The sequence below is a fragment of the Rhincodon typus genome, chromosome 7 (assembly GCF_021869965.1).
Source record: "Rhincodon typus isolate 14 chromosome 7, sRhiTyp1.1, whole genome shotgun sequence".
Lineage (NCBI taxonomy): Eukaryota > Metazoa > Chordata > Chondrichthyes > Orectolobiformes > Rhincodontidae > Rhincodon > Rhincodon typus.
The window spans coordinates 43,234,556-43,255,031 of record NC_063338.1 but is presented as its reverse complement, the minus strand read 5'-3'; the positions used below and the strand labels follow the sequence as shown (position 1 = coordinate 43,255,031).

The following is a 20,476-nucleotide window of genomic DNA, read 5'->3' as shown; positions in this document are numbered from 1 at the left end:
GCCTGAGGCCAAACTTTGATTCGTCCCTAAGTCAAATTCTAAAGATGTACATTTAAATTGCGCTATTACTGACAATTTGCCCTTCCTGATGAAATAATAAATGATCATATTTTGGATCTATAAAAATCAGAAGTGTTTTGCTTTCCAAAGTTAATACAATTTTTAAACATCTTATTTTATGATCTTGTTCCCAACAGGAAGGAAAAACCAAATAACATGTAGGTCTTTGCCTTCTTATTGAAAGCAGCTGTGCTGTGAGAAAGAAGTCTGTTTTTAGATGAAAGACATGTTATAAAAGCCACAGGAAGTGCAGCTTGAGGACACTAGTGTCCCTTGGCAATCTAACTCCATAATTCACTGACAGAGCTTGCTATGTTTTGTTGTGCACAAGGCATTAATCCTATAACATAATCAAGCCTTTTTACTTTCAGCACAGCAACACATTGTTAAACACAGGTCAATTCTATTCACATATTATTCTCTGTATATGTAGTAAATGTACATGAATGCATGTTCCACAGTATAAGACAGACCATAAGATATAGAAGCACAATTAGGCTTTTTGGCCAATCACATCTGCATTGCCTTTTGATCATGGCTGCTATATTTCTCAACCCATCTCCTATCTTCTCCCCATAACCCTTGATCCCCTTATAATCAAGAACCTATCAATTTTTGTCTTCAATACACTTAATGCCTTGGCCTCTATAGCCCTCTGTGGCAATGAGTTCCTACTCATCTCAGTTCTAAAGGGTTGTCCCTTCACTCTGACGCTTTGTCATTGGGTCCTAGTATCTCCTACTAGTGGAAACATTTTCCCCACATCCACGCTATCCACGTCTCAGTCTTCTATGATTTTTAATGAGACTCCCCCACATCATGCCAATCACCACAGTACTAACTCTGTATGGCCTCTGTGCTGCCTCTTCACTACCTTAGAAAACCTTACTACCTTTTAACCACCTACATAAGGACTAAGAGCTGTGCCACTCACTTTCATCTCATTGGGTCAGCACAGTGGCTCAGTGGTTAGCACTGCTGCCTCACAGCACCAGGGACCCAGGTTCAATTCCACCCTTGGGCAACTGTCTGTGTGGAGTTTGCACATTCTCCCTGTGTCTGCATGGCTTTTCTCTGGGTACTCCGGTTTCCTCCCACAGTCCAAAGATGTGCAGGTTAGGTGGATTGGCCATGCTAAATTGCCCGTAGTAGTCAGGGATGCCTAGCTTAGGTGGGTTATAAGGGGATGCTCCAAGAGTCGGTGTAGACTTGTTGGGCTGAAGGGCCTGTTTCCACACTATAGGGATTCTATGATGATTCTAAATTCTTCTCCTTCTCTCATCACAGGGCGGCATGAACCCATATGGTGGAGGGGTGCCAGACATTAGGTTTCTCACTCCTTATGAGATGAGAATCCTGGCCCTTGCAGAAGATTGGGACTGCTCCTGCAGGGATGCTGAGACATCTATGTCTCATCATTCCAATGCAACTCTCATATTTACCCTGCTGTCAGTCTCATTCATTGCTCATTATTTCTAACCACTGGTCCCAATGCCTTACTTCTCCTGTGTCTTCATTAGCATGTCTGCCACCTTCACGGTGAAATGCCTGGCTGCCTCCAGCATTGCTGCCAACTCTGATACTGGCACCTGGGTGGGAATGTTGGGCTTATTGAATTTGGGAGCACAACCTGATGAGCACCTACTGTGACAATTTGACAGCTGGCTGAGGTAGAAATGTCCTATGTCACTGGTACTTGAAGAACTGCTGAAGACATAGGAGAGGACTCTATGGTACTGGTAATCAGGGACTTTGTCCACAGCACAGGGAGGAACAGGAGCAGCAGGCAGGTATATGCGATGCAATGGCCCTCATTGCCCAGAAGCTGCAGCAGTGCAGTGAATCACATGTCAGTTTGCATTTGCCATGGAGAGCCAGGTCCAGCAGTTTCAGAGTTTACGGGAGAGCAGCACACATTTGCATTCGACCTCAGGACCCAAAGCACGACCCCAAAGAAAGGGGGATGGGGAACCCGCTGTGCTCTCCATGTCTCCTCCTCAAAAGTAAGCACTTGGCCAGAGCAGGAAACACATGGAGCTTGCGCAGAAATCTCCATCAGAACACTCCAGAGAGGGTGGGCCCTTCACCTCCACCCTGCCTACCCTCCTCCAACTCTTGGAAATTCAAACTTATCTCTGCAACATCCCACTCATTACAACTAGCCAACCAGAAAAAGACTCACTTATTTTACATTCCCTTTCTTGTTAGTTAGCCAATCTAATATCCATGCCATACATTGTGTCCTACACCATGAGCCCTTATTGTCTGCAGTAACCTTTGATGCGGCATCTTATAAAATGCCTTCATGAAATCTAACTACACCACATCTACCAGTTTCCCATTGTGCACATCACAACTTTCTCAAAAAAATCTAATAAATTGGTTAAACATGAATTTCTTTCCTCAATGTGCAATAACATCTTCAAAATAGCTTCTAGCATCATTTCTATGACTGTAAACTGGTTTATAGTTTCATGTTTTCTGTCTCCTCTTATTGAATAAAGGAGTTACATTCACCAGAAGTCCACCAGTTTTAAAGGTTCAGTCGCTACATTAGTTCAAAATTACCTAACAATGGAGTCATGTGAACAGTAATTTTTCAGGCACACCTGGATTAATAATAAACTCTATATACCCACATAAATACTTAGCGTAACTGTTTCCAGTGGCAAAAAGGTAAGTACTTAGAAGACTTTGATTTAATGTAATTGACAGAAGAACCAGAGGTAACATCAGTATAATATTTATATAATAGCTGCAAACCAATTTTGTCATTCTCCACTTGCCAAACCAAAAATCAGCCTCAGAGATCTACACGATTGTCTTCACTATGGGTGTCACCTACTTCTGCAATAGATGCATTCAAGAGTATCACTAAAGTCGCTGCATCAACTCAGTATGAAATGAATTTCAGTGATAAATAAAAGGGATTCATCCTTCATCAGGTTTCAATTCTTTTTCAAACAAGTTTTCATGAATTCAGCCCTGAAAATATCATGCAGAACATTAGTTCATTCTTAAATCTCTGACTTACGATCTTTTCTTGAGTTCATAGCTCCACTATTGTACTTATCATGGTAAGTAAACTGGACTCTAATCTTAATGACTAAACACACACCACCTTCAGCATCAAGAGGATTGAAATCAATTTACAAACAGGTGCTTCTAACATGGAACACTACTTCCTTTCTCTCTTAAAATCACTACAGATCATGTAAATCTATTTTCAATCTAGACTTGAGATCCTGTATCAAAATTAAAACTATCCTCTTTGAATTTTCTTCAATGAATTCGCGAATATCCAAAGAAGTTTGGTTAATATAAGAATTAGTCAGAAATCAAATTAATATTTAATGTGCAAAAAGACACATAACAAGGTTGTACCCATTTCACGTTGACTGAGTTACAGAATTACGTTAGCAACTCTGTTTAACTTGCTACGTCACTTAATCAGAAAAATACAAATGGGACAACATAGTAGCAGGCGAGAAGCAGGTCAATAAAAGCTCAATACTTCATCTCTCAGCAATCGTCCACATTTATTTTGGTAGTCAAGCAGTTCACATTAATATGTCATAAATAAAACACAAAGAAGTTACAGATAATAAAGTTGCAAGCAACTCTCAACATTTTATATATCTATCCATAATATATTAAAAGTGGCACATCAGCACATGCAGACAACACACTCCATCCAGATCTTACACTATCTTACAGATGCAAAAGAATCGTAAATTGCAGGGTGGTACTCAGCTGCAAAGTGAAACTGATTGGCATGTTTCAGTTTTCAAATTTCCTTGACTATCAATTAAATTATGCTTACTTACAGGAACGCTGCAACTGAAATGTAGATCCACTATAATATTTTGGGAATTATGACATAATAACCCCATTGTTATAAAATTTCATGACATTCCATTTACTATGAGCAGCAATGTGACAAAGCCACCAGGATTTTAAAAATGAGTTTTGACAATTTCACATTTCAGATATTAAAGTCTATTACAGATACAATTTTTTTAAAAAAATGAAAGAGCAATAATTTACTGAATACTTGGGGGTTATTCTGACCTAACCAGAAGCTGCTGATTTAAAATCACCTTTCAATCTATTCAGAAGATCATCTAATTAAGCTCAAAATGTAGCAGATTGGAATTCCCCAAAAATTGGTTCTATGATTTCTCACTAAAGCTCCTTTGACAGCAACTTCCAAACTTGTGACCTCTACCATCTAGAAGGATAAGGGCAGCAGTGGCATGAAAGCTTTGCCTCTCCAAATTTTCCTCCAAGCCTCCAAACTGTCATTCTTTCAGTGTTGCTGTGTCAAAATCTTGGAAATCCCTTCTTATCAGCATTGTGGGTATAACTACACCACATAGACTAGTGGTTCACCAATACCTTCTCAAAAGTAATTAGGGATGGAAAATAAATGTTGATCTAGCTAGTGATGCCCACATCCAGTGAAATAATAGATATTTTTAAAAACAACACAGCACTTAGGACATAGCACCACATTAGTAGCAGCAATGTGTGTTACATTGTAAAATTGTTCTCCCTTTATAAAGCAGGCATTGTCTACCATGAACAGACGTGTATACATCCACAAAGAATATATATTCCATCACATCTGTCACATGTGGATTAATTGGTTTCAGTATCATTGATAAAACACAAAATGACAGCAAAACAATTATTAAAATGTGTGAGGAAAAATGCCAGTCATTTCTTGGTGATTTCTACTGGCCTCATCAAGCCGTAAAAAGCAGCAGACTTGTCAATCTCCAGATTTAACCTCCTCCTGCAAGAATCACCTCAGATGTGTCTCTTTAGGTCATGTGCCCTGTGAGAACAGATTTTGTGACCAAGAAGATACCTTCTTGGTTAAATACAGCTCTAACTTCTCATCTCTGTTCCTTCAACTCATTTAAGAGAGTAATATCAAGACCTAAACTTTCCCTTCATTTCTAAATAATATATCGACTATTACATAGTATAACACTCCAGTTATAGCTCAATGCAACTTCATTTCTGTTTTACCATCTTACATAACATCAGTCCAACAGTCACTGGTATATATACACAGAAAGTAAGTTTCTAAATGCTGCTGCTAAGACATGATCATGCATGTTTAAAAAGGAAAGGCAAAACCTTTCCCACACCCCTGGACTGGGAGGCCCGGATTCAAGTCCCACTTGCTCCAGAGGTGTGTAATAACAGGCTGATTAGAAAAATAGGTTCCATAGAATTGTTCACATTTGATTCATTAACAATTTAACTACATTTAATGAAAAAACCTGTGAGAAAGTTTGACGTTGTAACTAATATAGTGGATAAAGGAGGTAGTATATTCAAATTTTCAGGAAGTATTTGATAAGTTGCCACAAAATAGATTGTTATACAAACTTAGAGTTCATTATGTAATATATTGGCCAGAATTGAGGACTGGTTAACATTATCAGACAGAAACAGTGTAGGAATAATTGGATCATTTTTGGGTTGTCAGGCTGTGACTGGTGGGTTTCCACAAGGATCAGTACTTGGGCCTCAGCAATTTACAATCTATATCAATGACGGAGATAATGGGACTGAATGTAATGTATCCAAGTTTGCTGATGACTAAAAGTGGGAATATATGCTGTGAGAATGATGCAAAGAGGCTGCAAAATGATTTAGATATGCACATAAACGGGTAACGACAAGTCAGATAGAATAGGAAGAAATCTGAAGTTAGTTTGGTCGAAGAATTAGAAAAGCTGAATATTTTTTAAAACAATGAAGGACTGGAAAATATTAATTTCAGTGTGATCAGATTTCTTTGGAAACAAATGTATTAAGGAAAATGGCATGTTCACCTATATTACAAAGGGATGAGTGTATTAGAGTGAAGACATTGCAATACATTGCTTTGGACTTCGTGGGGCCCACACCATGAATACTGTATAGAATTTTGGTTTACGAAGGATCCACTTGCCTCGGAAGGAGTACAATAAATGTTCACTGTTCTTGCAAGGAGAGAATTATCCTACAAAGAGAGAGAGAGACCAGGCTCAATTTCCCTAGAATTTAGAAGGTTAGAACATGATTTAATTGAAACATATGAAATTCTTTAGGAACTTGTCAAGTAAGATACTGGGAGGATGCTTTCCCCTGGCTGGGGAGTCTAGAATACGGGCTAGAGTCTCAGGTAAGGAGTTGACCGTTTAGAACACAGATGAGAAGAAATTTCTTCACTTAAAGGGTCCTGAACCATTGGAAGTTGTGGACCATGAGAGCTATTGATGCTGAGTTGTTGACTATTCAAATTGGATATCTATAGATTTTTAGATAGCAATGGAATCAAAGACATGGGAATCATAACGGAAGGTGTAATTAGGTATCAGATCAGCTATGAACTTGTTATTTGGCTATTCCTGTTCCCATTTTTTTAATGTTCTTATTTTACTTTATAGGTTGCTGTATTATCTTAAATTACCTAAGATTTATACTTTTATAACATGCACTGCCAGAAGTCTCTTGTTGCTGGCTGTCATGTTATTCTTGCTCAGTAAAAAGGAGTTTTGTGCATTTGTACATACTCCTTTCACCAGTTTCTGACTGCTAATTTAACATTTGCAATGAAAATCTCCAGTGTAAAAACTCAAATATCTAGGAGATCTTTAAAATTTTAACTACTACTTGCTGTTTTAGCACTGGAACTAATGTTTTGCTACATTATTCTATCGCCAATTTTCTCTTGCTACCTGTAACCTTTTTCAGACCTGTTCCTAATTTAGTAACTAGCAGAGTACTCTGCTCTGAAGAAGATTTATATCAAACTCAAAACATTAACTAAGTTGCTGGAAAAGGTCAGCAGGTCTGGCAGCACCTGTGAAGAGAAAAACAGAGTTAATGTTTCAGGTCCGGTGACCCTTCCTCAGAACTGTTCTGAGGGAGGGTCACCAGACCCGGAATGTTAACTGTTTTTTCTTCACAGATGCTGCCAGGCCTGCTGAGCATTTCCAGCAACATTGTTTTTGTTCCTGATTTACAGCATCTGCAGTTTGAAACATTAACTCTTGTTTCGCTCTCTGTAGATGCTGCCAGACCTGTTAAGTTTCTCCAGCACTTAAAGTCTTTACAGTACGGAAACAGACCTTTGGTCCAACTCATCCATGCTGACCAAGTTTCTCAAACTAAACTAGTCCCACTTGCCTGCATTTGGCCCATATCCCTCTAAACCTGTTCTATTCATGTACCTATTAAAATGTCTTTTAAATGTTATAACTGTACTTTTCTGATTTTATTTCAGATTTCCAGCATCTGCAGTACTTTGCTTTTATTATAGTATTCTGCTCCTTTGGAACAGTAAAAGCATCAAACCACTTCAAGTTCACCGATCTTCAACAAAAAAAGAAACCCTTAACCATGTTTCTTGATCAATTTTATACGATATTTTGTGGAATCTCTGACATGCCACTATTTCTGACAGCTTTAACTGACTAAAAGGATATCAAATCATACTTGTCGTTCAAAGTCCTTTAAAGATACAAGTAAACAAAAGAATTTAAAGAGTGCTCCGCACATAACCACATTAGGTGCTCAGACTTACATTGGATTCAAATACCTTTTCCTCTCATAGATACAGCTGGCAATCAAATATATACTTCAAAGTAGCAAAATGGTTTTTGAAACAAATATTTAATCCTGAGACCAAACCATAATGATGCAAATAAATTATGTTTTACACAAAAATTCAAAAACTAGTCATGGCTCACGACTGCAATTAATTACCTTGCATTAAAAATCTATTTTCCACTTAATATAAAACTAAAGCCCATCTGAATATTGCATGCACCTAGATTCAACAGTATTACTTCAAAATATTTTTATAATGCTACATGTTGAATTTAACTGCTATTAAAACAACATTTCTATAGACCTACAAAAAGTTCTTTTTTCTCCATTATATTAAATAATTAGTGCATCTAATTTATTCCTCTATTGATAGTACTTTGTCCAATTGTCTACAGCCGAGTGAATGGATATTTTGTTTTTTGGGTGATTCTTTAGGATATTTATTGCTCAAATTAACAGTAGAAGTATGGCTGTATAGTAAAATAACGAAAGAAATAATGGAAAGTATAAATTTAAAGAAGGGAAATATATTTCCATTGGGCTTATATAACTTTTAATGACCTGGGCAAAGTACTTCTTTAAAAGTGAATTTAATCTAAGTCATCGCAAACAGGTTTTCAGAGCATAAGTAATTTAGAATGTAACGTTATGTATATATATTATTCACCTACACAAATGAGCATTGTACTCAGAAGCTGGTATATTCCTTGACATTGTCTTTAATTCTTCAATAAATAAACATGCACTGCCATGGGCTAGTTCTCCCTCCATTCAATGGTTTCCAAATGCCATCAACGTCCATTATCATCCAATAACTTATGCATACTGCACTTCCTCATTTATATAAATGATTTGGGCATGAATACAGGGTGTATGGTTAGTAAGTTTGTAGATGACACCAAAACTGGGGGTGTTAAGCACAGTGAAGAAGGCTGTCTCAAAGTACAACGGAACCTTGATCAGATGGGCCAATGGACCGAGGAGTGGCAAATGGAGTCTAATACAGATAAACGTATGATGTTGCATTCTGGTAAGGCAAATCGGGGCAGGAGGTATTCACGTGATGGTAGGGCCTTGGGGAGTGTTGCTGAACAAAGCGACCTAAGAGTGCAACTGCATAGTTCTTTGAAAGTGGAATCATGGTAGACAGGGGTGGTGAAGGCGGCGTTTGGCTTGTGTGCCTTCACTAATTAGTGCATTGAGTATAGGAGATGGGATGTGATGTTGCAGCTGTATAGGATATCGATTAGACCACTTTTAGAATACTGCATTCAATTCTAGTCTCCCTGCCCTGGAAAGACATTGTTAAACTTGAAAGGGTTTGGGAAAGATTTACAAGGATGTTGTCATGGATGGAGGATTTGAGCTACAGGAAAGTGCTGAATAATCTGGGGCTTTCTTTCCTGGAGCGTTGGAGGCGGAGGGGTGACCTTAGAGGCTTATAAAATCATGAGGAGCGTGGAGAGAGTGATCGGCCAAGGTCTTTTTCCCAGGGTAGGGGAGTCCAAAACTAGAGGGTTTAAGGTGAGAATGGAAAGATTTAAAAGGGACCTGCGGGGCAACTTTTTCACAGAGTGTGGTGGACGCATGGAATGAGTTGCCAGAGAAGGTAGAGGAGGCGGATACAGCTACAACATTTAAAAGGCCGCTGGATGGGTACATGAATGATGGAGGGATATGGGCCAAATGCAAGCAAATGGGACTAGATCAGTTTAGAATATTTGGCTCGCATGGACTAGTTGGACCGAAGCGTCTATTTCCATGCTGTATAACTCTATGACTCTATGATTCCATAGTATGAAATCACAGCAATTAAATAACTATTCAGTAATTTCACGAAAATTGCTACTTTCACTGAATATCTAACCAATGTAAGTTTTGCTCTAAAATATACATTGTAGATGTAAATTTTAATAAATTAATGTTTGCATGCCAAATTTTAAAAAACCCGAAAAGTTACACGAGAAATCAACCAGTGATTGTTTTGTGTTTCAACTAGAACTGATTCTGATTATGCAGTTTGTACAGAAATATTATACAAAGCATTTTGTTTCAAATAGAAAGAGATCTATAAGCACAATTTACACAACCCTGACAAACTATATTATAGTTCAAAATGCAGAAATAAACACTGGAACGTGTCACCAAATGCAATATCAATATTATATTCTGAAATCTGGTACTGTAGATTTATCCTTAGTCCATAATTATAAACTGCTAAAATACAAGTGTAGTTAAATAATTCGACAAATGCTCACAATTTTACAAACATGGGTCAAATTCACTTAATATATGATTTAAAAAAAAAGCAACATTTTCTGATTTTCATCATAGATCTTTGACGAATACGTGCAGCAGCTTTAATTTATATGAAAGAACGCAAGTCAAACATTGAAGTTTTAGTTCTCCAAATTGCATTACTGTATGTCTGAGTTAAGTATACTATAAAAAAGTACAAAGAATAGCTGTCATTTCAACCTGCTCACTGAAACAATTAACCAGATAAAATAATTTGACTCATTCTTCCTACCATTTTTTAAAATTCCCCTCCTAACAGTTTCAAAATAAAATATCTTCATTTTGGATCAGCATCTCAACCAACAGTCTTTGATAACGTATGTCATTTAAGGCTGCCATGGGATCCTGTTCTGGAGCTCGCATCAGAGTTGGTCCAAACACAATTCCCAGATTCTCTGCATTCATCAGATTGTCCTTCTCATGTAGAGTTACCCTGGGGAAAAAGCAACAATCCATCTTAGTAACTACTGAATTACAATACTTACTTTGGTAAAAGACTATGCAGTTAAACACAAATCAACAGTATTTGAAAATTAATACAATTTAGTATATTGGTACTTTCAACATTCAATCCTTATATTAATCAGTTTTCCAAACAGATATTCAAAATATAGAAAAGTTGAGATAGTTGCTGTGCCTTTACAAACAAGAATAAATTTTATTGAACTCAAAGGTACTCTGTATTGAAATACTTTTATTTGTTTAGGAATGCTTCAAATTAAATGTTATCTAATGGTGTCACATTCATTTAAACTTGATAACATCTATTAAAAGCAATAATTAAGAATTTTCTTTATTTAATGTGGTGTAGTTCTTAAATAGGATACAACTAGATATATAAGGACAAAGTATCAGACAAGGTAATTTCATCTTCTAAGTTTGCTCCTTTCAATAGATTATGCCAAACATGTCCTTTCATGCACCCTTGTCAACCATATTCAATCTCCATAAATTTTCCAAGCATCAAGCTCAAGGAAATTTCTTCTGGACCTCTATGGTCAAACTTTGTAGTATCAAACATTCAAAACAACTTTTTCCAAACTTTGACAGTCTTTACTATTCTAGGAATATCTTACAACACAAAGATAATCAACTGGCTACTTCTTCCCACAAAGCATTTGACTAAATTCCTTTTTTTTGCCTCCTTCATCCTGACCTCCATGGAGTTATTTGTCATGAGATTGCCAGCCCACTGAGAAAAACACTTCCCAGGGCCAAACCACCCCCACCCCAGCTCTAAACTTGTAGCTTTTCTTGCTTCTCTTCAATCTCCCATCATGCCCTCTCTGAGTTCATCTTGTCCACAAGATCTACCTCCTGTTCCATCAGCCTATGTTTTATTGATTCGAAGGAAGTGAGTATAATTGGTTAGGCCAGAATTTATTGCCCAACCCTATTTGACCTTGATCAGGTGGTGATTTGCCTTCTTGATCAAATGTAGTCCTTAAGGTAGGGGTTTCCAGGATTCTGACAACACCGGCGGTGAAGGAATGGCACATGGCTTGTAGGGGAACTGAAGGTGTGGTGTTCCAATGCACCTGCTGCCATTGTCCTTCTTGAGGATTTGAAATGTGCTGTCAGAGAAGTCTGAGAGAGTTAATGAAGCTCATTTACAGATAAAACAAACTGTTGCTACTTACACTGGTGAAGGGAATTGATGAGGAAGGTGATGGATGGAGTATCAATCAAGTGGATACTTAGTCCTAGATGATGTCAAAATTCCCGAGTGTTATTAGAGCTGCAACCATTCAGTCAAGTGGAGAGTATTCCATCACACTCCGGACTTGTGCTTTATACATCATGGACAGGCACTGGGAATTTATGTGGCGAGTTGCTCACCCCAGAATTGCTAGCCTTTGACTTGCTACTGTATCCACTGTATGGCTGGTGAAGTTCAGTTTCTGGTCAATGGCAGCCCCCAGAATGGTGGTATTTTGGAATTCATAATTTGGAATTCATGACAGTAATGGCATTGTATGTCAAATGGCCATGGTAAACTTCAGTCTTGTTTGGGATGGTCATTCCTGGCACTTTTGTGGCATCAGTCCAATCCTGGATGTTGTCAAGGTCTTGCTACATATGAACACAAGCTACTTCAGAGTCTGAGGAGTCATAGATAGTACTAAACATTGTACATCATCAGCATCCCAATCTCTGATCTTATGGTTGAGGGAAGGCCATTGATGAGACAGCTGAAGATGGATACTTCCCTGAAGAACTCCTGGATTGATGTCTGGGGCAGAGATGAATGACATTCAACAGCCACAACAAGCTTCCTTTGAGCCAGGTTCAACTTCAACCAAGTGAGGGATTTCCTCTGATTCCCACTGACTCCAATTTTACTCAGGCTCCTTGATGCAGTTCTTGGTCAAATGCTGCCTTGATGACAAGTGATGCTCACCTCTACAGTTCAGCTCTTCTGACCTTGTTTGGAGGTTGGAGTGAAGTCAGGAGCTGAGTGGACCTTATGAACACAAACTTAATGTCATTGAGCAAATTATTGCTGGGCAATGGTTGCTTGATAGAGTGACAACCTCTTCTATTACTTTGCTAATGGTGGAGAGTATACTGAGAAGGTGGTAATTGGCTGGGTTGGATTTGTCCTGTTTTTCATGCTAAGGTCATACGTTGCTAACTTTTCACATTGCTGGGCAGATGCCAGTGTTATAGCTATACTGGAGCAGCTTATCTACGGGCACAGTTAGTTCTGGAAAACAAGTTTCTGATACTATTGCCAAAATGTTGTCTGGGTGAAACGTGTTTGCAGTATTCAGTACATTTGCCATTGTCATTTCTTGTGCCTTGGTAGATGTTAGGTGGTCCATTCGGTTGCATTACTTGCTTAAAACCAGACAGACCATACGCTATTGACCTTTTAGATTTTATCCGTACCAAACTGCTGACAACCCAATTTTGCTTTCTGCTCTCCATGATATTTGATATTAACAGTTCCTCTGAGTTCTGTAAGCCTGTCCTTCAAAACTTCTGGTATGAACCCTCTCCCCAAAAGTACATCTTTGACTGCTTCCCTGGGAAATTACTGCCCTATCTCCAATCTCCTTTTCCTCTCTGGTATCTTTGCATGTGTTGCTGGCTCAAGAGTTGGCCCATCATGTTAAGAACCCATACTTAAATCCCTCCAAATAAATTTCCATTTCTTTTACAGCATTAAGAACCACATGCTAGGTGATGGTCATCATGGAAGCTACAATTTGTCATGCTTCTTAACTTGCATGCAACCTGTGACATGGGTACCCAATCTATCCAAGATTCAGCTGATTGGCACTGTAGTGTCCTGCTCCATTGTTATCTATATAGTTATAGCTAGGGAAGCTACCTGTAATGGTTTCTGTTGCCACTTCTGCATGGTCAACACTGGTGCTCCTCAAGGATCTATTCTTGGCCATTTCCTATTTATCATCTACATGCTACCCTTGCTGAAATAATCTGAAAATATGTCATATTTCACATGTGCAAGGACAACACCAAACTCTGCCTCACTGCCACTTCTCTCAATCCCTTCATTGTTCCTAATTTGTCAAATTTCTTGTTCAATATACACTATTGAAAGGACAGAAACTTTCTTCAACAAAAAATCAAAAGACCAAATCCAATGTCTTCAGTTCCCATCATGAACTCCATGCTTTTCCTGGAGAGCTACTATCTGACACGTAACCTGATATTTGCAACCTTAATATTCTATTGATCACTAACAGGTCATTAGAAGGCAATGGGTCATTCTAATGAAATAATTTATAATGTAAATTGCAATCTTCAGAACTCGAATACTGAACTGTTAAGAAATAGACAATTATTTAATGGGTTTCTTAAAAAAATGTAATGGTAGCACAGAAAGCAAATTGACGAAATTTAAATTCCAATGTCAATAGTATGATTTTCCAACTGTAAGCTCACTATTCTTAATTGAATTCAATAGGATGAAGAGAAACTGGTTTGGCCTCACTTGATCCCCTGTCATTTTCTTTTCATTCACAATTAGTCAGATTGATTAAAGAGATTTTTAGTTTGTTTCCCTCTAAGTCAGGAGTAGCATGACTTTTGGAGAGATGTACAAGGGCACAAAAATATAGGCAAATAAAATAATTGAATTACAAGTTATATCCACTGCTTAAAAAATTGGAATATTTCTGAAAAAAAACATCAAAAGGTTAAATTAAAAGTTTCCTAATGTGTCAGCACTTACTTACAAATGATTAATATGAATGGTCATGATCTACCTTTTTAAATGAGCCATAAGGTACCTCAGGGTTTCACAGTGTGCAGGTGGTAACATTTTCAATGCTTCATGAACTGACTCCAATCGCTCATCAGGTTCTGGAATCTCTGCAATCAAAATAATATCAAAACATTAATGTCAAGAAATTGGGCTTATTAGAGCCCAGTTTTGGGTACTATAAGTGCCCTTACTGCTCCAATATGGTGTTGAATATGTATTAGGTGAAACTTCTACTATTATAGTATTGTTGAATATTGGTGAAGGTGTTAGCACCCATACAATAAACAGAACAGGGAGATCACGGCATGACCTCGTGTGCAATAACAATTTATTCTGGAGCTCCATGTGTAACCGTGTACAGCCAAACATACGTTCAGAAGCACAAAGGAAGGTGTTCACTTGTTGTATTTAAAGACATTCAACAACTACTTATAAATTAGTGTAAACTGACTGCTTTATCATTGTTCATGCAAATCTCCAAGTGTCTGGTACTTTCTGTTGTTGTTTGATGTTACAGAATTCTACATGAAATGCTATGGCATTTGTTAACTTCAAAGCTTCCACAAGCAAATTGATCCCAGGCAGGGATATTCTAAGAGGTATTCCCCTTAGAACACAGAATGACTTGTAGAATGAATAATGGCAGAATAAGACAAACTACTGAAAGAGGGATGAAGGTTATCAGCAGAAGAACAAATCTGCTAGGGTGCTTGGGGAGCAAGTCTCCTGCTCGAACTTTAGTGCAGAACAATGGGTGGAATTTTCCCAACCCCAAACGTTAGGACAAAGATGAATAGGTTGGAAAAATATGCAAGATTAGCAGAAATGAGGTTCTTAAACCTCCTGCTGGAGGTTAAGGTGAATACTGGGCTTTGGTAAGAAGGGTGATCAGTAGCAAGATTGGAGGAGGAGCAAACTACTATAGCTGCTAAAGGCGAAGTAGAAGAGGTTTAACCGTGAAATGAAAGGCAGCAGGTAAGTGAGTGGGGTGACTGGTGAGTAGTTTTTCTTCTCTCTTATTTTCTCTTCATTTTGCTACTGTTGTTAACTTAGTGGTTAAGTCATGGCAGGAGATCCCAGACCTGTGTCATGATCCTCCTGTGCCATGTGGGAATTCAGGGACCCTTCTGATGTCCCTGACTCCTTCACTTGCAGGAAGTGTGTCCAGCTGCAGATCCTGTCTGACTGCCTGACAGCTCTGGAGCTGCGGCTGGATTCACTTTGGAGCATCTGCAAGGCTGAGGAAATCGTGGATAGCACTTTCAGTAAGTTGGTCACATCATAGATAAAAATTACTGAGGAAGGTAGGAAATGGGTGACCAACAGACCGAGGAAAGTAGGAAGGTAGTGCAGGGGTCCCCTGCAGTCACCTCCCTCTAAAACAGATATACCGTTTTGGATACTGTTGGGGGAGATGGCTTACCTGGGGAAAGCAGCAGCAGCCAGGCTCATGGCACCGTGACTGGCTCTGCTGCACAGGAGGGCAGGACAAAGAGTGGCAGAGCTATAGTGATGGGGGATTCAACGTAAGGGGAATAGATAAGGGGAATAGATTTCTGCGGCCTCAAACAGGAGTCCAGTGGTAAGTTGCCTCCCTAGTGGAAGGATCAAGGAGTCTTGGAGCAGCTGCAGGACATTCTGAAGGGAGAGGGTGAACAGCCAGCTGCCATGGTGCATATAGGCACCAATGATACAGGTAAAATGGGATGAGGTCCCACAAACTGAATTTAGGGAGTTAGGGTAGGGTCTCAAAGGTAGTAATCTCAGGATTGCTACCAGTGCCATGAGCCAGTCAGAGTAGGAACAGCAGCATAACTAAAATGAATACATGGCTTGACGTATGGTGCAAGAGGGAGGGATTAAAATTCCTGGGATGTTGGAAAATGATTCTGGAGGAGCTGGGACCAATACAAACTGGACAGTCTGCACCTGGGCAGGACTGGAACCAATATCCTGGGAGAGTATTTGCCCATGCTGTTGGGGAGGGTTTAAACTAATGTGGCAGGGATATGGGAACCAATGCAGGAAGTTGGAACAAAGCAAAGTGGGGACAGAAACAAAAACCAATTAGGGAAAAGTGAAAGTGGAAGGCAGATAAACCAAAGACAAAAATCAAAAAGGGCCACATTACACTGTAATTCTAAAAGGGCAATAAATGCCAAAAAAATAAGCCTGAAGGCTCTGTGTCTCAAAGTAAGGAGCATTTGTAATAAGGTGGATGAATTAACTGCACAGACAGTTATTGATTGATATGATGTAATTGGGATCACGGAGACCTGGCTACAGGGTGACCAAGGATGGGAACTCAATACCCAGAGTTATTTAATTTTCAGGAAAGATAGATGAAAAGGAAAGGTAGGTGGGGCAGCGTTGCTGATTAAGGAGGAGATTAACACAATAGTAAGGGAGGACATTAGCCTAAACAGTGTGGAATCTGTATGGGGTGGGGGGGAGCTGCGGAACACCATAGGGAAAAAGACCAAACAGTAGTTGTGAGGCTGGGGAATGTATCAAACAGGAAATTACAGCACACAGTAAGAGTACAGCAGTTATTATAGGTGACTTCAATCTACATATTGATTGGACTAATCAAAGTGGTATCAATGGAATGGAGGAGGATTTCATGAAATGCATCATGGATGGTTTCCTCAACCAATATGTCGCGGAACCAACTTGAGAGCAGTCCATCCCAGACTGAGTATTGTATAATGAGAGATGATTAATTAGCAAACTTGTGGTGCAAGATCCTTTAGCAAAGGAATGCATTGCCAGAGAAGGTAGTGGAGTCGACCTCATTAGGGGCATTTAAGCGGCTATGGATATAGATAGGCATATGGATGATAGTACAGGGTAGGGGTGGAGGTTAGATAGACCTTAGGTTTAGGGTAAAAGTTCAGCACAACATCGTGGCCGAAGGGCCTGTACTGTGCTGTACTGTTCTATGTTCTAAAGGCTAACCATAATATGATAGAATTCTTCATTTAGATGGAGAGTGACACAACTAGGGTCCTGAACTTAAAGAAAGCTAACTTTGATGGTATGATGCATGTATTAGCTAGGATAAGCTGGCCAAGGTTACTTTAGAGATTGACAGTGGATAGGCAATGGCAGACATTTAAAGAACACATGGATGAATTTCAACAATTGTACATCCCTATCTGGCATAAAACATGGAAGGTGGCTCAACCATGACTAACAAGGGAAATCAGGGATAGTGTTAAAGCCAAAGAGGACGAATATAGTATTGCCAGAAAAAGCAGCAAACCTGAGGACTGGGAGAAATTTTAAATTCAGCACAGGAGGTCAAAGGATTTAATTCAGAAGTGGAAAATAGAATAGAAAGTAAACTTGCAGAAAATAAAAACTGACTGCAAAGTCTTCTATAGATATGTGAAGTGAAAAAGACTGGTGAAGACAAATGTAGGTTCCTTGCAGTTAGAATCAGGTGAATTCATAATGGACAACAAAGAGATGGTAGAACAGTCGAACAAATATTTTGGAAATGTCTTCACTAATGAGGACACAAATAACCTTCCCGAAATACTAGGGGACAGAGGGTCAAGGATGAAGGAGGAACTGAAGGAAATTTTTATTAGTAAGGAAATGGTATTGGGAAAATTGATGGATTAAAACCCAATAGGTCCCCAGGGCCTGATGCTCTGTATCCCAAAGTACTTAAGGAAGTGGCCCTAAAAATAGTGGATGCATTGGTATTCATTTTCTAGCATTCTGTAGACTCTGGAAGAGTTCTAATGGACTGGAGGATCACTAATGTAACCCCATACTTTAAAAAAGGAAGGAAAGAGAAAATGGGGAATTATAGGCCCGTTAGCCTGATATCACTGGTGGGAAAATGATGGAGTCAATTATTAAGGATGTAAAAACTGGGCATTTGGAAAGCAGTGACAGAATCATTCCTGGCCAGCATGGATTCACTAAAGGGAACTCATGCTTTACAAATCTTCTGAAATTTTTCGAGGATGTGACCAGTAGAGTGAACAAGGGTGAATCGTTAGACGTTGTGTATCTGGACTTTCAAAAGGCTTTTGACAAGGCTCCACATAAGAGATTGGTAAGGAAAATTAAAGCTCATGGTATCTGAGGTAATGTATTGACATGAATAGAGAACTGGTTGGCAGACAGGAATGAAAAGGCCCTTTTCAGAGTGGCAGGCAGTGACGAGTGGGGTACTGCAGGGATCAATGCTGGGACCCCAGCTGTTCACAATTGACAATTTGGACTAAGGAAGTGAATGCCATATCTCCAAATTTGCAGACGACACTAAGCTGGGTGGCAGTGTGTGCTGTGAGGACAATGCTAAGGGGCTGCAGGGTGACTTGGACAGACTGGGTGAATGGGCAAATACTTGGCAAATGCAATATAAAGTGGATAAATGTGAGATTGTCCACTTCGGTCACAAAAACAGGAAGGCAGATTATTATCTGAATGGTGGAAGTTTAGGAAAAGGTGAGGCACAATGAGACCTGGATATCGTGGCAGAAGAGTTCCTGAAGGCTGGCATGCAGGTGCAGCAAGCGGTGAGGAAAGCTAACAGCATGCTGGCCTTCATTGTGAGAGGATTTGAGTATCGGAGTAAGGATGCCTTGCTGCAGTTATACAGGGCCTTGGTGAGGCCACTCACGGAGTATTGTGTATAGTTTTGGTCTCCTAGTCTGAGGAAAGACATTTTTGCTATTGAGGGAGTCCAGTGACATTTCACCAGACTGATTCCTGGGATGGCAGGACTGACATGTGAGGAAAGACTGGATCGACTGGGCTTGTACTCACTGGAACTTAGATAGATGAGGGGGTATCTCATAGAAACATATTAAATTCTGATGGGACTGGATAGCTAGATGTAGGAAGAATGTTCCCGATGTTTGGGAAGTCCAGAACTAGGAGTCACAGTCTAAGAATGAGGGATAAGCCATTCAGGACCGAGATGAGGAAGAATTTCTTCATTCAGATTGTGAACCTGTGGAATTCTCTCCCACAGGAAACTGCTGGGGCCAGTTCATTAGATATATTCAAGAGGGAGCTGGACGTGGTCCTTGCAGCTAAAGGGGTCACTGCTGCAAGTGTTGCAGCAGTGCTTACTGTGCGACACAAATGAATGTCTAGTATTAGCCTGGTCTGATAGAGACTTGACTGAAGAGTGTGTTGTGATTTGAGCAGTGTCTGAAGCCAGTGGTCCAGTGTAGGCCATGGGCATTTGAAGTTGCATTCACTTTCTTTAAGGTCAACACTGCATCAATAGAGTACATCATCTTCAAGGGTTTTTACAGCAAAACTGATAGCGAGATAAGCAAACTTCTTGATCCATTGCATCCAGAGCTTCAGACTTGACTCCATATATTAAGTCCCATAGATTTCTATTCCTAGTGTCTTCTTATTATGTTTCAGGAGGGAGTCCAGTCTATTGCAGATATAGAGTTCTATATCATCTATCCTACTTTTGACTTTGTCTGCTGAGGCCTCCAAATATTTTGGAGCTCGCCCTGTTTCCTTAATGCTGCTCTTCATGTTCCTTGGGTCAGATTCAGTTCTTATGCAACTAAAAGCACCTTCAAAAGTTACAATGCAGTTTCCTCTAACAGGTGTTAGCTATCTCGAAGCAGGCTAGCAAGTTGCAATTTAAGCCACTTGTTGATGCTTGCAGCCAATAAGCAGCATGATTAGCACTGTTAATCATCTTTTGTGATCTCAGTGCATGTTTTCAAAAGTCATCCAATTTAGCCCCACAAAAGCTTTTAAAAGATGATTCAAATTTGCAACATTTGCAAACTTAACATGAATGCCTTATTTCCTGTTGACACAAATTAGAATGTTTGAAGATACCATCATCAAATGGGGAAGGAGTACTTCTAAAATAAAACAAAAATCCCCTTAATAAATAATGGCCGACACATTGCAGTCAGTGGCAAAGCAACAGTGCATATTGCTGATCTCTAAGGTACCCATTCCCAAGGATCTAGCAGTGTCTCCAGTGAGGATCTCGCCCTTACTGATGACAGTCTGAATGGTGCCACAGCAAGGGGATCTTCCAGGTTTTCAGCAAGTTATGTCACTAAGTAGGGTAATCAGTCAATCGTACTGAAAGACAGTATACAATGACACGATTTACACTGACTCATCTTCACTGACCCATCATCATCTACTGGAAACAAAATAAGCGATACTTTATTCATTTGCTGGATGAGGGCATTGCTGGCTAGGCAGCATTTATTGCCCATCCCTAATTGCCCGGGGTGGGGGGGGGGGGGGGGT

The 20,476-nt window shown here is 39.5% G+C and overlaps 1 protein-coding gene across 1 annotated transcript in view; it reads right to left on the bottom strand.

Annotated features, from left to right (window-relative positions):
• Nucleotides 1-9,798: 9,798 nt before the first annotated feature.
• Nucleotides 9,799-20,476, bottom strand: part of chn1 (chimerin 1) — a 168,269-nt gene continuing 157,591 nt past the window's right edge. Inside the window, exons 12-13 of the mRNA XM_048598753.1 lie at nt 14,211-14,316; nt 9,799-10,405 (exon numbers count right to left, since the gene is read on the bottom strand). Of these exons, the coding sequence (XP_048454710.1) occupies nt 10,234-10,405; nt 14,211-14,316 (278 nt within the window). The 3' untranslated portion in view covers nt 9,799-10,233. The remainder of the gene's footprint in view (nt 10,406-14,210; nt 14,317-20,476) is intronic.